At 37.4% G+C, this 16,613-nt stretch overlaps 1 protein-coding gene across 1 annotated transcript in view; it reads right to left on the minus strand.

The window, feature by feature from the left end:
* LOC117324534 (F-box/WD repeat-containing protein 7-like) overlaps window positions 1–16,585 on the minus strand; it is a 43,768-nt gene extending 27,183 nt beyond the window's left edge. Inside the window, exons 1-8 of the mRNA XM_033880446.1 lie at window positions 16,472–16,585; window positions 14,470–14,655; window positions 13,005–13,129; window positions 12,344–12,496; window positions 11,471–11,589; window positions 4,259–4,413; window positions 2,055–2,127; window positions 1,406–1,517 (exon numbers count right to left, since the gene is read on the minus strand). Of these exons, the coding sequence (XP_033736337.1) occupies window positions 1,406–1,517; window positions 2,055–2,127; window positions 4,259–4,413; window positions 11,471–11,589; window positions 12,344–12,496; window positions 13,005–13,129; window positions 14,470–14,603 (871 nt within the window). The 5' untranslated portion in view covers window positions 14,604–14,655; window positions 16,472–16,585. The remainder of the gene's footprint in view (window positions 1–1,405; window positions 1,518–2,054; window positions 2,128–4,258; window positions 4,414–11,470; window positions 11,590–12,343; window positions 12,497–13,004; window positions 13,130–14,469; window positions 14,656–16,471) is intronic.
* Between the last annotated feature and the right edge of the window lie 28 nt (window positions 16,586–16,613).

Genomic DNA, 16,613 nt, shown 5'->3' on the forward strand with positions numbered 1-16,613 from the left:
TATTTTTTGGTGGTCTGTACATTATTAACTGTCTTGATTGACACAGATCAATCTAAGAGCATGCATGTGACCTCCTTGATTTTGGCTGGAGCTATTCTTTGTCTGAAACTTACAGATTTCTAAATCTAAAAACATGTCTGTTACGTTATTTGGTTTTAAGTGATAAAATTAAAACAAAATTAATTAATCATGCCAGTGTCAGTGCAATGTAACATCTAAAATGAATGTGGTGTGCATGAATACTTAGAAGCATGCAAGAGTTATTTCCCCTGATATAAAACACGAGTTTAGTTTCAGGAATAAGGTATATAGCAGTTTGAAGATAACTTGTGATGTTTTAGACTCAGCATAACCTTATAGTTCTTGTGGAATTTCACTTCTTAATGTAATAAAAATGAATGATTTTTTTAAAACTCATGTCATATGCTGTACTATAAGTTCAAATTGTGATATCTACCATGAATTTCATTATAATATCCAAATTTACTGTGAATATGGCAGAGAGATTCATTTAGATTTTAGTTGTTTTTGTAAGAATTTTCACAAACATTGAATTACTGTTGTAAAGACCATTTAACATACAGTGGGTGTATTTAATATACAAAATGTACATTTCTTTGATTAAGAAATTAAAAGTAACTGCACTTTAACTTAATTAACATGGAAATCATATTCTGACAGATTGTAAGCTAAAAACAAAAGAAAATTGTGTGTGTGTTGTCTCCTACAAACCTAGACTGATAAGAAAATTACCTTGCCTCAAAATGTGTTAATTATGTAAAATATCTACATCAAATGGAGAGAGTAGATGTGTGAGTAGTATAAAATATCTACATCCAATGGAGAGAGTATAGACTGTGTGAGTAGTATAAAATATCTACATCCAATGGAGAGAGTAGACTGTGTGAGTAGTATAAAATATCTACATCCAATGGAGAGAGTAGACTGTGTGAGTAGTATAAAATATCTACATCAAATGGAGAGAGTAGATGCGTGAGTAGTATAAAATATCTACATCCAATGGAGAGAGTAGACTGTGTGAGTAGTATAAAATATCTACATCCAATGGAGAGAGTATAGACTGTGTGAGTAGTATAAAATATCTACATCAAATGGAGAGAGTAGATGCGTGAGTAGTATAAAATATCTACATCAAATGGAGAGAGTAGACTGTGTGAGTAGTATAAAAAGTGATTGTAGCTGATCTATAGGGTCCAAATTCAATACATTGAAATATTGCTGAAAAATCACCAAAGGATCATCTTTGAGTATAATAAACATGAGACTATGATACTTATAAACATATATCATATTTACTATATTGATAAGTAAAAGTATAAAAAAAATAGACAATAGGGTTATTGATAAATATTTTTACTGTATAGCTTTCAAACACACAATATACCTTCTTCATGGCCTTCAAACTTATGGATCTGTTTTTCTTTAATAATGTCCCACAAAAACATGGTTTTATCCCAGGACCCAGTGAGAACAAAGTTACCATGGCAACACAGACACTGGAAATACAGGTGTTACAAAAATAATAACATACAACAGGTGTAAAATATACAACAAAGAAAAATGTGTGGAGTGATTTGAATGAAGGGAATATGACCTGAAAGCTGTTACAAGTCATACTATTATAAAACACATTTTCTTTTGTCAGTGAATTGGTAAAATAAAATAAAAGATGATGTCATAAAATCAAAAACAATTTTGCTGCATACAATACGCAAAATCGACATTTGAAAATTGAAAAAGTATAACTTATATTAAACAAGAACCATAAAAGTGAATTAAAAGAAAAGATTTTATATTTCTAAGTAAAATGGAAAGTGTAAAGATTATCAAACAAATTTCATCAAGTCAAGATCGAGTAAAATGAATCTAACATTCAGCGTTTAGAATTGATAGGCTGAGGCATATAAACTCTGTCTAAAGAGTTATTATCAATATAATGTTAATATACATATTACGATTTCTACCTAGGTAGGTACATCGAATGTATCACTACTTACATACAAATAAATACAATGTCAATCACAGTAAGGTACCTCAATTTCATCAGTGTGATCCCGGAAGACACACTTCAGCTGCCGATCAGGAAGAGACCACACACGTACTGTTCTGGAAAAAAAATCACCATTTAATATACACTTAGTATGTCACCATTTAATATACACTTAGTATGTCACCATTTAATATACACTTAATATGTCACCATTTAATATACACTTAGTATGTCACCATTTAATATACACTTAATATGTCACCATTTAATATACACTTAATATGTCACCATTTAATATACACTTAATATGTCACCATTTAATATACACTTAATATGTCACCACTTTAATATACACTTAGTATGTCACCATTTAATATACACTTAGTATGTCACCATTTAATATACACTTAATATGTCACCATTTAATATACACTTAATATGTCACCATTTAATATACACTTAGTATGTCACCATTTAATATACACTTAATATGTCACCATTTAATATACACTTAATATGTCACCATTTAATATACACTTAATATGTCACCACTTTAATATACACTTAGTATGTCACCATTTAATATACACTTAATATGTCACCATTTAATATACACTTAGTATGTCACCATTTAATATACACTTAGTATGTCACCATTTAATATACACTTAGTATGTCACCATTTAATATACACTTAGTATGTCACCATTTAATATACACTTAGTATGTCACCATCTAATATACACTTAATATGTCACCACTTTAATATACACTTAGTATGTCACCATTTAATATACACTTAGTATGTCACCATTTAATATACACTTAGTATGTCACCATTTAATATACACTTAGTATGTCACCATTTAATATACACTTAATATGTCACCACTTTAATATACACTTAGTATGTCACCATTTAATATACACTTAATATGTCACCATTTAATATACACTTAGTATGTCACCATTTAATATACACTTAGTATGTCACCATTTAATATACACTTAGTATGTCACCATTTAATATACACTTAGTATGTCACCATCTAATATACACTTAGTATGTCACCATTTAATATACACTTAGTATGTCACCATTTAATATACACTTAGTATGTCACCATTTAATATACACTTAGTATGTCACCATTTAATATACACTTAATATGTCACCATTTAATATACACTTAATATGTCACCATTTAATATACACTTAGTATGTCACCATTTAATATACACTTAGTATGTCACCATTTAATATACACTTAATATGTCACCATTTAATATACACTTAATATGTCACCATTTAATATACACTTAGTATGTCACCATTTAATATACACTTAATATGTCACCATTTAATATACACTTAGTATGTCACCATTTAATATACACTTAATATGTCACCATTTAATATACACTTAGTATGTCACCATTTAATATACACTTAATATGTCACCATTTAATATACACTTAGTATGTCACCATTTAATATACACTTAATATGTCACCATTTAATATACACTTAGTATGTCACCATTTAATATACACTTAATATGTCACCATTTAATATACACTTAATATGTCACCATTTAATATACACTTAGTATGTCACCATTTAATATACACTTAATATGTCACCATTTAATATACACTTAGTATGTCACCATTTAATATACACTTAATATGTCACCATTTAATATACACTTAGTATGTCACCATTTAATATACACTTAATATGTCACCATTTAATATACACTTAATATGTCACCATTTAATATACACTTAGTATGTCACCATTTAATATACACTTAATATGTCACCATTTAATATACACTTAATATGTCACCATTTAATATACACTTAGTATGTCACCATTTAATATACACTTAGTATGTCACCACTTTAATTCCTTCTGGTTAATTTTGAAAAAAAAAAAAAAAAAAGAAAAAAAATCAGTGTTCAGAAAACAAAATACAGATTTAATTTGACACATTTTTTGGTTGTTAAATATGAGGAATATTTTTTGGATGATAGAAATTCAACTAATACATGTATTGTTTTACATTTGTATGTATGGAAATGTTCATATTAACAAAAAGTCACGCTTTACTACTTCCTTATAATATTTTTATGCCATTGTTTATTTTTCAGGGGCTACATTTTCCTTCTAATTAGTCAGGTAAGTCGAGCGAGCAAACACAGTTGAAGTTTTTGTACCAGGACATAATCAATGTGACTCACTTGTCTGTCGCAGCGCTGATCAGGTGACTATTACCCACAATTCCCAAGTGATCGATACTTCCTGCATGGCCCATTAGTGTAAAGATGATCTGTCCACTGAGAGTATCTATCACACGAATTGCACTGTCAGCACACCCAGTGATGGCTGTGTTACCCTGGTAACAATAAGGTCATATCGAGGTCACAAAACATATATTTCTATTTTCCCTTATAGATTATGTTAAATGTTCTATAATTACAATATAGAATGCATTAAAAATTGAAATAATAATAAAAAAAAAAATTAAAAAAAATTGTGAAGCTTTAATATGATTCCAAATTTGTTTAATCTTTGGTGAAAATTCACATAAAATTGACATTAAGAGCTCTCCAGTCCATGAGTATTATATATCTGTGAGTATGACCCACCCATGGTATGACCCAGTAACATGAGTATCTCTGTGAGTATGACCCACCCATGGTATGACCCAGTAACATGAGTATATCTATGAGTATGACCCACCCATGGTATGACCCAGTAACATGAGTATCTCTATAAGTATGACCCACCCATGGTATGACCCAGTAACATGAGTATCTCTATGAGTATGGCCCACCCATGGTATGACCCAGTAACATGAGTATCTCTGTGAGTATGGCCCACCCATGGTATGACCCAGTAACATGAGTATTATATCTCTGTGAGTATGGCCCACCCATGGTATGACCCAGTAACATGAGTATCTCTGTGAGTATGGCCCACCCATGGTATGACCCAGTAACATGAGTATCTCTGTGAGTATGGCCCACCCATGGTATGACCCAGTAACATGAGTATCTCTGTGAGTATGGCCCACCCATGGTATGACCCAGTAACATGAGTATCTCTATGAGTATGACCCACCCATGGTATGACCCAGTAACATGAGTATCATATCTCTATGAGTATGGCCCACCCATGGTATGACCCAGTAACATGAGTATCTCTATGAGTATGGCCCACCCATGGTATGACCCAGTAACATGAGTATCATATCTCTGTGAGTATGACCCACCCATGGTATGACCCAGTAACATGAGTATCATATCTCTATGAGTATGACCCACCCATGGTATGACCCAGTAACATGAGTATTATATCTCCATGAGTATGACCCACCCATGGTATGACCCAGTAACATGAGTATCTCTGTGAGTATGGCCCACCCATGGTATGACCCAGTAACATGAGTATCTCTATGAGTATGACCCACCCATGGTATGACCCAGTAACATGAGTATCTCTATGAGTATGACCCACCCATGGTATGACCCAGTAACATGAGTATTATATCTCTATGAGTATGACCCACCCATGGTATGACCCAGTAACATGAGTATCTCTATGAGTATGGCCCACCCATGGTATGACCCTGTAACATGAGTATCTCTATGAGTATGGCCCACCCATGGTATGACCCAGTAACATGAGTATCTCTATGAGTATGGCCCACCCATGGTATGACCCAGTAACATGAGTATCATATCTCTGTGAGTATGACCCACCCATGGTATGACCCAGTAACATGAGTATCATATCTCTATGAGTATGACCCACCCATGGTATGACCCAGTAACATGAGTATTATATCTCCATGAGTATGGCCCACCCATGGTATGACCCAGTAACATGAGTATCTCTATGAGTATGGCCCACCCATGGTATGACCCAGTAACATGAGTATCTCTGTGAGTATGGCCCACCCATGGTATGACCCAGTAACATGAGTATCTCTATGAGTATGACCCACCCATGGTATGACCCAGTAACATGAGTATCTCTATGAGTATGACCCACCCATGGTATGACCCAGTAACATGAGTATCTCTATGAGTATGGCCCACCCATGGTATGACCCAGTAACATGAGTATCTCTATGAGTATGGCCCACCCATGGTATGACCCTGTAACATGAGTATCTCTATGAGTATGGCCCACCCATGGTATGACCCAGTAACATGAGTATCTCTATGAGTATGACCCACCCATGGTATGACCCAGTAACATGAGTATCTCTGTGAGTATGGCCCACCCATGGTATGACCCAGTAACATGAGTATCTCTATGAGTATGACCCACCCATGGTATGACCCAGTAACATGAGTATCTCTATGAGTATGGCCCACCCATGGTATGACCCAGTAACATGAGTATCTCTATGAGTATGGCCCACCCATGGTATGACCCAGTAACATGAGTATCTCTGTGAGTATGGCCCACCCATGGTATGACCCAGTAACATGAGTATCATATCTCTGTGAGTATGACCCACCCATGGTATGACCCAGTAACATGAGTATCATATCTCTATGAGTATGACCCACCCATGGTATGACCCAGTAACATGAGTATTATATCTCCATGAGTATGACCCACCCATGGTATGACCCAGTAACATGAGTATCTCTGTGAGTATGGCCCACCCATGGTATGACCCAGTAACATGAGTATCTCTATGAGTATGACCCACCCATGGTATGACCCAGTAACATGAGTATCTCTATGAGTATGGCCCACCCATGGTATGACCCAGTAACATGAGTATCTCTATGAGTATGGCCCACCCATGGTATGACCCAGTAACATGAGTATCATATCTCTGTGAGTATGACCCACCCATGGTATGACCCAGTAACATGAGTATCATATCTCTATGAGTATGACCCACCCATGGTATGACCCAGTAACATGAGTATTATATCTCCATGAGTATGACCCACCCATGGTATGACCCAGTAACATGAGTATCTCTGTGAGTATGGCCCACCCATGGTATGACCCAGTAACATGAGTATCTCTATGAGTATGACCCACCCATGGTATGACCCAGTAACATGAGTATCTCTATGAGTATGGCCCACCCATGGTATGACCCAGTAACATGAGTATCTCTATGAGTATGGCCCTCCCATGATATGACCCAGTAACATGAGTATCTCTGTGAGTATGGCCCACCCATGGTATGACCCAGTAACATGAGTATCTCTATGAGTATGACCCACCCATGGTATGACCCAGTAACATGAGTATCTCTATGAGTATGGCCCTCCCATGGTATGACCCAGTAACATGAGTATCTCTATGAGTATGGCCCACCCATGGTATGACCCAGTAACATGAGTATCTCTATGAGTATGGCCCTCCCATGGTATGACCCAGTAACATGAGTATTATACCTCTATGAGTATGACCCACCCATGGTATGACCCAGTAACATAAGTATCTCTGTGAGTATGGCCCACCCATGGTATGACCCAGTAACATGAGTATCTCTGTGAGTATGACCCACCCATGGTATGACCCAGTAACATGAGTATTTCTGTGAGTATGACCCACCCATGGTATGACCCAGTAACATGAGTATTATACCTCTATGAGTATGACCCACCCATGGTATGACCCAGTAACATAAGTATCTCTGTGAGTATGGCCCACCCATGGTATGACCCAGTAACATGAGTATTATATCTCTATGAGTATGGCCCACCCATGGTATGACCCAGTAACATGAGTATCTCTGTGAGTATGGCCCACCCATGGTATGACCCAGTAACATGAGTATTATACCTCTATGAGTATGACCCACCCATGGTATGACCCAGTAACATGAGTATTATACCTCTATGAGTATGACCCACCCATGGTATGACCCAGTAACATAAGTATCTCTGTGAGTATGGCCCACCCATGGTATGACCCAGTAACATGAGTATCTCTGTGAGTATGACCCACCCATGGTATGACCCAGTAACATGAGTATCTCTATGAGTATGACCCACCCATGGTATGACCCAGTAACATGAGTATCTCTATGAGTATGGCCCACCCATGGTATGACCCAGTAACATGAGTATCTCTGTGAGTATGACCCACCCATGGTATGACCCAGTAACATGAGTATCATATCTCTATGAGTATGACCCACCCATGGTATGACCCAGTAACATGAGTATCTCTGTGAGTATGACCCACCCATGGTATGACCCAGTAACATGAGTATCTCTATGAGTATGACCCACCCATGGTATGACCCAGTAACATGAGTATCTCTGTGAGTATGACCCACCCATGGTATGACCCAGTAACATGAGTATTATATCTCTATGAGTATGGCCCACCCATGGTATGACCCAGTAACATGAGTATCTCTGTGAGTATGACCCACCCATGGTATGACCCAGTAACATGAGTATCTCTGTGAGTATGACCCACCCATGGTATGACCCAGTAACATGAGTATTATATCTCTATGAGTATGGCCCACCCATGGTATGACCCAGTAACATGAGTATCTCTGTGAGTATGACCCACCCATGGTATGACCCAGTAACATGAGTATCTCTGTGAGTATGACCCACCCATGGTATGACCCAGTAACATGAGTATTATATCTCTATGAGTATGGCCCACCCATGGTATGACCCAGTAACATGAGTATCTCTGTGAGTATGACCCACCCATGGTATGACCCAGTAACATGAGTATCTCTGTGAGTATGACCCACCCATGGTATGACCCAGTAACATGAGTATCTCTATGAGTATGGCCCACCCATGGTATGACCCAGTAACATGAGTATTATATCTCTATGAGTATGACCCACCCATGGTATGACCCAGTAACATGAGTATCTCTATGAGTATGGCCCACCCATGGTATGACCCAGTAACATGAGTATCTCTGTGAGTATGGCCCACCCATGGTATGACCCAGTAACATGAGTATCTCTGTGAGTATGACCCACCCATGGTATGACCCAGTAACATGAGTATCTCTATGAGTATGGCCCACCCATGGTATGACCCAGTAACATGAGTATTATATCTCTATGAGTATGGCCCACCCATGGTATGACCCAGTAACATGAGTATCTCTGTGAGTATGGCCCACCCATGGTATGACCCAGTAACATGAGTATTATATCTCTATGAGTATGGCCCACCCATGGTATGACCCAGTAACATGAGTATCTCTGTGAGTATGGCCCACCCATGGTATGACCCAGTAACATGAGTATTATATCTCTATGAGTATGGCCCACCCATGGTATGACCCAGTAACATGAGTATCTCTATGAGTATGGCCCACCCATGGTATGACCCAGTAACATGAGTATCTCTATGAGTATGGCCCACCCATGGTATGACCCAGTAACATGAGTATCTCTATGAGTATGGCCCACCCATGGTATGACCCAGTAACATGAGTATTATATCTCTGTGAGTATGGCCCACCCATGGTATGACCCAGTAACATGAGTATCTCTATGTGTATGGCCCACCCATGGTATGACCCTGTAACATGAGTATCTCTATGAGTATGGCCCACCCATGGTATGACCCAGTAACATGAGTATCTCTATGAGTATGACCCACCCATGGTATGACCCAGTGACATGAGTATCTCTGTGAGTATGACCCACCCATGGTATGACCCAGTAACATGAGTATCTCTATGAGTATGGCCCACCCATGGTATGACCCAGTAACATGAGTATTATATCTCTATGAGTATGGCCCACCCATGGTATGACCCAGTAACATGAGTATCATATCTCTATGAGTATGGCCCACCCATGGTATGACCCAGTAACATGAGTATCTCTATGAGTATGGCCCACCCATGGTATGACCCAGTAACATGAGTATTATATCTCTATGAGTATGGCCCACCCATGGTATGACCCTGTAACATGAGTATCTCTATGAGTATGGCCCACCCATGGTATGACCCAGTAACATGAGTATCTCTATGAGTATGGCCCACCCATGGTATGACCCAGTAACATGAGTATCTCTATGTGTATGGCCCACCCATGGTATGACCCAGTAACATGAGTATCTCTGTGAGTATGACCCACCCATGGTATGACCCAGTAACATGAGTATCTCTGTGAGTATGACCCACCCATGGTATGACCCAGTAACATGAGTATTATATCTCTGTGAGTATGGCCCACCCATTGTATGACCCAGTAACATGAGTATCTCTGTGAGTATGGCCCACCCATGGTATGACCCAAAAACATGAGTATTATATCTCTATGAGTATGACCCACCCATGGTATGACCCAGTAACATGAGTATCATATCTCTGTGAGTATGGCCAACCCATGGTATGACCCAGTAACATGAGTATCTCTATGAGTATGGCCCACCCATGGTATGACCCAGTAACATGAGTATCATATCTCTATGAGTATGACCCACCCATGGTATGACCCAGTAATATGAGTATCTCTATGAGTATGGCCCACCCATGGTATGACCCAGTAACATGAGTATCTCTATGAGTATGGCCCACCCATGGTATGACCCAGTAACATGAGTATCTCTATGAGTATGGCCCACCCATGGTATGACCCAGTAACATGAGTATCTCTGTGAGTATGGCCCACCCATGGTATGACCCAGTAACATGAGTATCTCTGTGAGTATGGCCCACCCATGGTATGACCCAGTAACATGAGTATCTCTATGAGTATGGCCCACCCATGGTATGACCCAGTAACATGAGTATTATATCTCTATGAGTATGGCCCACCCATGGTATGACCCAGTAACATGAGTATCTCTATGAGTATGGCCCACCCATGGTATGACCCAGTAACATGAGTATTATATCTCTGTGAGTATGGCCCACCCATGGTATGACCCAAAAACATGAGTATTATATCTCTATGAGTATGGCCCACCCATGGTATGACCCAGTAAAATGAGTATTATATCTCTGTGAGTATGGCCCACCCATGGTATGACCCAGTAACATGAGTATCTCTATGAGTATGGCCCACCCATGGTATGACCCAGTAACATGAGTATCTCTGTGAGTATGACCCACCCATGGTATGACCCAGTAACATGAGTATCTCTGTGAGTATGACCCACCCATGGTATGACCCAGTAACATGAGTATTATATCTCTGTGAGTATGGCCCACCCATTGTATGACCCAGTAACATGAGTATCTCTGTGAGTATGACCCACCCATGGTATGACCCAGTAACATGAGTATCATATCTCTGTGAGTATGGCCCACCCATTGTATGACCCAGTAACATGAGTATCTCTGTGAGTATGGCCCACCCATGGTATGACCCAGTAACATGAGTATCTCTATGAGTATGGCCCACCCATGGTATGACCATGTATTATCAGTACCCTGAGTAATGACAAACGATGTATCAATCTTACCCTAAGTATGAGTGAAGTAATACTATCTGAATGCATGTGGAGAGTTTTGACTTCTGTACATGTAGCCAAGTCCCAGATAATGAGAATTTTATCATCACTTCCACTCACAACACTGGTACCTGTAAATATAAAAAGTTTCTCTACAGAAAACAAGTAGAATATTTCAAATACTTTCAGATATTGTATACTGAAGATGGTATAGAGTGTGTATTAAGCCCGGTATTTTATATTGTTAAGAGGATAAAGAAGCTGAGAACAAGAGTTGAGACAAGATGGTATCATTTAGGTTAATACATACTGTATTTATTCTAATAAACGCCCCCACCCTAATAAACGCCCCCCCCCTCCCTTTTTTTGGAAAGAAAAATTCCTCAATTCGAGAAAAAGAACTTACCGTGGCACAGTTATATATCCATCCACGTGTGTCCAGAGGTAATTATTTAAAGGATATCCAACATAAAACTAACACAAACCACAAAACAAAGTTTCAGTAACTATATACACAGTACCACTTCATGGTGTGAAATGGGTACATACAACAGATCTCACAACTTACCAACGCCCCCCCACCCCCCCCCCCCCCCACCCCCCCTTGGAAAATTTACGGTATATCTACTAGCTATTATATATATCTACTATATACATTTGTATCTACTATATATCTACTATATATCTACTATATAACTACTATATAACTACTATATATCTACTATACAACATTTGTGGTTTATGACCAAGTAGCAGCACATAATCATTCAATCTAATTATTTGTTTGAGATTATAACAACTATACAATGACTTTTAAGAGACAGAGAAAGGAACATATTGGTTAACATATACATTTTTATGATGAAAAAGTTCTTTTTTTCTCACCATTGCAGGCTATGGCTGACACTTTCTGTTTGTGACCTCGGAGAATTGGGCCCACTGTGTATCGTCCTTTAGCCCAGTTTTTTGATAGGTGCTGCACTCGTATAAATATATCCTTCCACTTACATAGGGGAGATAATCTGGTATCTTCTGGAACTGACAAAAGTGATAAACTATTTATAGTTGAATATTTAAGAATTGAATGTATAGAAATGTTAATTATGTTTAAGTGTCACCAGCAAGTTGGTGTATTGTTTGCTTAGCTTGAAAAGCTTGTCTCTGAAGCCGATTCTTTGTCAGAAACAAGTTTTAGTGTTCAAAGGGATTTCAATCAAAAACCTAAAATAGATTTCCATATACATGTACATGTATGCTCTTAAAAAGAGTGTGATATACTGATACAAATTTAATTAAATCTACAGTTCTGGATTTGTATTGTGTTCACGAACTGTTCCCTTTTTTCTATTTTATTATGAAAATGAATATTTTGATGAATTACACTAATAAATATATAACTTTTAATCATGATGAAAGTTTTTATATGTATTTTATATTGAAGACATGTACATATGTATATGGTCTAATATGTACTACAGATTCTCTAATCTAGATGATATGTATATGTAGATATGTCATACTGTATATAATGTAAATTAAATCTTACTAAACAAGCTGAAGACAGGGGAGGTAAGTGACACATTTGTATCCTTCCGTGGTAGGGAACATGCATTGATAATTTCATTGTTGACTCCATATCTTAACCATCCTTTTGCCATACACTCATGTAACCTGTGGATATCAATTGATAGTATTTGGTAAACATCAGGTAAACAGAGACAGAAAGAGTTTCTTTTTAAAGTTTAGGTTGGGGCTTTGCTGATCAAGCCCTGACCTTTAAAAAATCTTTAAACTCCAAGTTATAATATTTAAATCAACATCACATACAAATGTAATACCACTTGGTTATTTTTCTACAATACTTTGCTACAATAGAAATAGTAAATGCAATGTGCTATCATCACTGGACAAGAACTTTGACTCAGATGTTAAAACACTGTACAATTCTGGTAACAATTATAAACAGATTTTAAGATGGTGATAGATAGCACTGTATGTGTGAGTTTCCATGAAAAATGAAATATTGTTTGTTAATATTTTTACTAAGCAGCAATAAACATGAGTATTTATTACCTGGTACAGACTTATTACTTATTACTTGTAATAGACTAATTACTTATTACCTGGTATGGACTAATTACTTAATACCTGGTGTGGACTAATTACTTATTACCTGTTATGGACTAATTACTTATTACCTGTACGGAATGATTACTTATTACCTGGTATGAACTAATTACTTATTACCTGGTATGGACTAATTACTTATTACCTGGTACGAACTAATTACTTATTACCTGGTATGGACTAATTACTTATTACCTGGTATGGACTAATTACTTATTACCTGGTATGAACTAATTACTTATTACCTGGTATGGACTAATTACTTATTACCTGTTATGGACTAATTACTTATTACCTGGTATGGACTAATTACTTATTACCTGGTATGAACTAATTACTTATTACCTGGTATGGACTTATTACTTATTACATGGTATGGACTAATTACTTATTACCTGGTATGGACTAATTACTTATTACCTGGTATGGATTAATTACGTATTACCTGGTATCGACTAATTACTTATTACCTGGTATCGACTAATTACTTATTACCTGGTATGGACTAATTACTTATTACCTGGTGTGGACTAATTACTTATTACCTGGTAGGAACTGATTACTTATTACCTGGAATAGACTTATTATTTATTACCTGGTATGGACTAATCACTTATTACCTGGTATGGACTAATTACTTATTACCTGGTACGGACTAATTACTTATTACCTGGAATAGACTTATTACTTATTACCTGGAATAGACTTATTACTTATTACCTGGAATAGACTAATTACTTATTACCTGGTATTGACTAATTATTAGGTAAATGGGTAAGTACAGAGGTACTTATCTTCACCCAGTCAAATAAATGAAATGCATCTTTGATTTGAGGAAGAAAGGGAAATGATGTTTCTTCAATATGAAAAACATTTTTTTTTACCATATTGGATCTTTGTTTGCTGCTTCCCTCCAACTAACAGACACTTTTGAAAATCTTCCAATATCCTTTACATGGAGGAAAGATATAATTTTCTCCACCAGTTCCTGTGGTAACTGCACTGTGAGATCCATCATTAAGTGAACTTCATTTTAAAATTCACCATTATATAGTCCGTCTATTGGCTACCTGTTGTTCAGAAAAATATAAAAAAAAAACCAACAACATAAAGTAATCATTTTGATAATATGTTGGCTTATTAATATATAGAATAATTTACATTGTATATATATATATATATATATAACACACATAGTCAAACAAAGTTTAAACATGACGTAGTGAGATATATGTGTTCTATATAGCCATTTAACAATATTTCATACATAATGAAAATTTTCTGGATGATTTAACTGTACTTCGAGCCAACCAGATAATGTGAATCAATTCTAACATTACACAAAAATTTGACAAAAATAAAGGATGAAATTAAGGCTTATCATGTCATTTATTACTGTTTGTGGACAACTGTTATCCTAGCTTAAAATTTGTCCTAATGAAGATGATGCTATGACAGGTCAACCTTTATGAATGTGATGTTGGTGGCAGATTGTTCCGGAGACGGATATAGACTGGATGTGCATGATAGAGTTTGGTCAAATGAGGAATGGCATATCTATTGTTTAAGGAGGAAATTATAATAACTTGCATGTATCTTTTTTTTATTGCAACAGTATAATAGATATAGGCCATGTGTAGTTTTGCAAAAACACTTTATGTACTGTAGCTACAAAGGGAATGACGAAAAATCTGCCAAAGAGATATCAGCGGATTCTCCTTTAATAATACCATCAAAAAGCATTCATACAACCACTATAGGAGATCTAAGGTCCCATATGCAAAAATGGAAAGATATAAGAACTATTTCTTCCCATGCACCATCATTGCATGGAACCCGCTTGTCGAGAAGACCTTGAAGTTCAAGGCCTCAGTCACTCATAGCTCGAATCCTGCATACTAAATTATAATAACTTGCATGTATCTTTTTTTTTATTGCAACAGTATAATAGATATAGGCCATGTGTAGTTTGCAAAAACACTTTGATTATGTACTGTAGCTACAAAGGGAATGACGAAAAATCTGCCAGAGAGATATCAGCGGATTGTCCTTTAATAATACCATCGAAAAGCATGTAGTAGGAGTGGAAAAATGCACGGCCAGACCGGGGTTCGAACCCGGGACCTCCGAACACTAGCCGGATACTCTACCGATTGAGCTACCTGGTCGCCGACGATCGACCCGGTCCAGTTCCGCTACACTCTTCCCTCCCTTTTTTTTAAGTCTTCGACCCGAAGACTTCACAACTCACAACCCAGGTTCGGGTATCCCCTTGTCAAGTATTCACCTCACTTGAAACAAGGTTTGGTCACAGGCACCAAATGTAGTAGGAGTGGGAAAATGCACGGCCAGACCGGGGTTCGAACCCGGGACCTCCGAACACTAGCCGGATGCTCTACCGATTGAGCTACCTGGTCGCCAATGATCGACCCGGTCCAGTTCCGCTACACATACAACCACTATAGGAGATCTAAGGTCCCGTATGCAAAAACGGAAAGATATAAGAACTATTTCTTCCCATGCACCATCATTGCATGGAACCCGCTTGTCGAGAAGACCTTGAAGTTCAAGGCCTCAGTCACTCATAGCTCGAACCAGCATACTAAGTGCATGCCCCCCCCCCCCCCCGATTAAATGTCAACAAGGACCATGCATTGGTAAATATATAGAATCACACTATATACACTCGCGCAGGTCGACATGTAGGCCTATATGTGAAACAGAATAATGAAGTGTGTAGTCAGTACTGTAAGTAGTAATGTAAGGACCGAAGGTGTAACCCGACTTCGAAAGTGTTGTAAACTGCAGTTCACTTGGTTGAATACAAAATATTGAATTACATACAAAGAGAACACTGTGATATACAAAGAGAACACTGTGATATACCATTGTCTGAATCTACAGCAGGCGGATAATTTGCGTCGTTAGTTATGCAAGCATTGCCAACTTGCTGAGAGTTCAGAAAGTTAGAAAGAGTAACCAATGACGCGGGAAGAACAGGAAATGGTTTAATTCACAAGGGTAGATA

The sequence above is a fragment of the Pecten maximus genome, chromosome 3, assembly GCF_902652985.1.
Source record: "Pecten maximus chromosome 3, xPecMax1.1, whole genome shotgun sequence".
Classification (NCBI taxonomy): domain Eukaryota; kingdom Metazoa; phylum Mollusca; class Bivalvia; order Pectinida; family Pectinidae; genus Pecten; species Pecten maximus.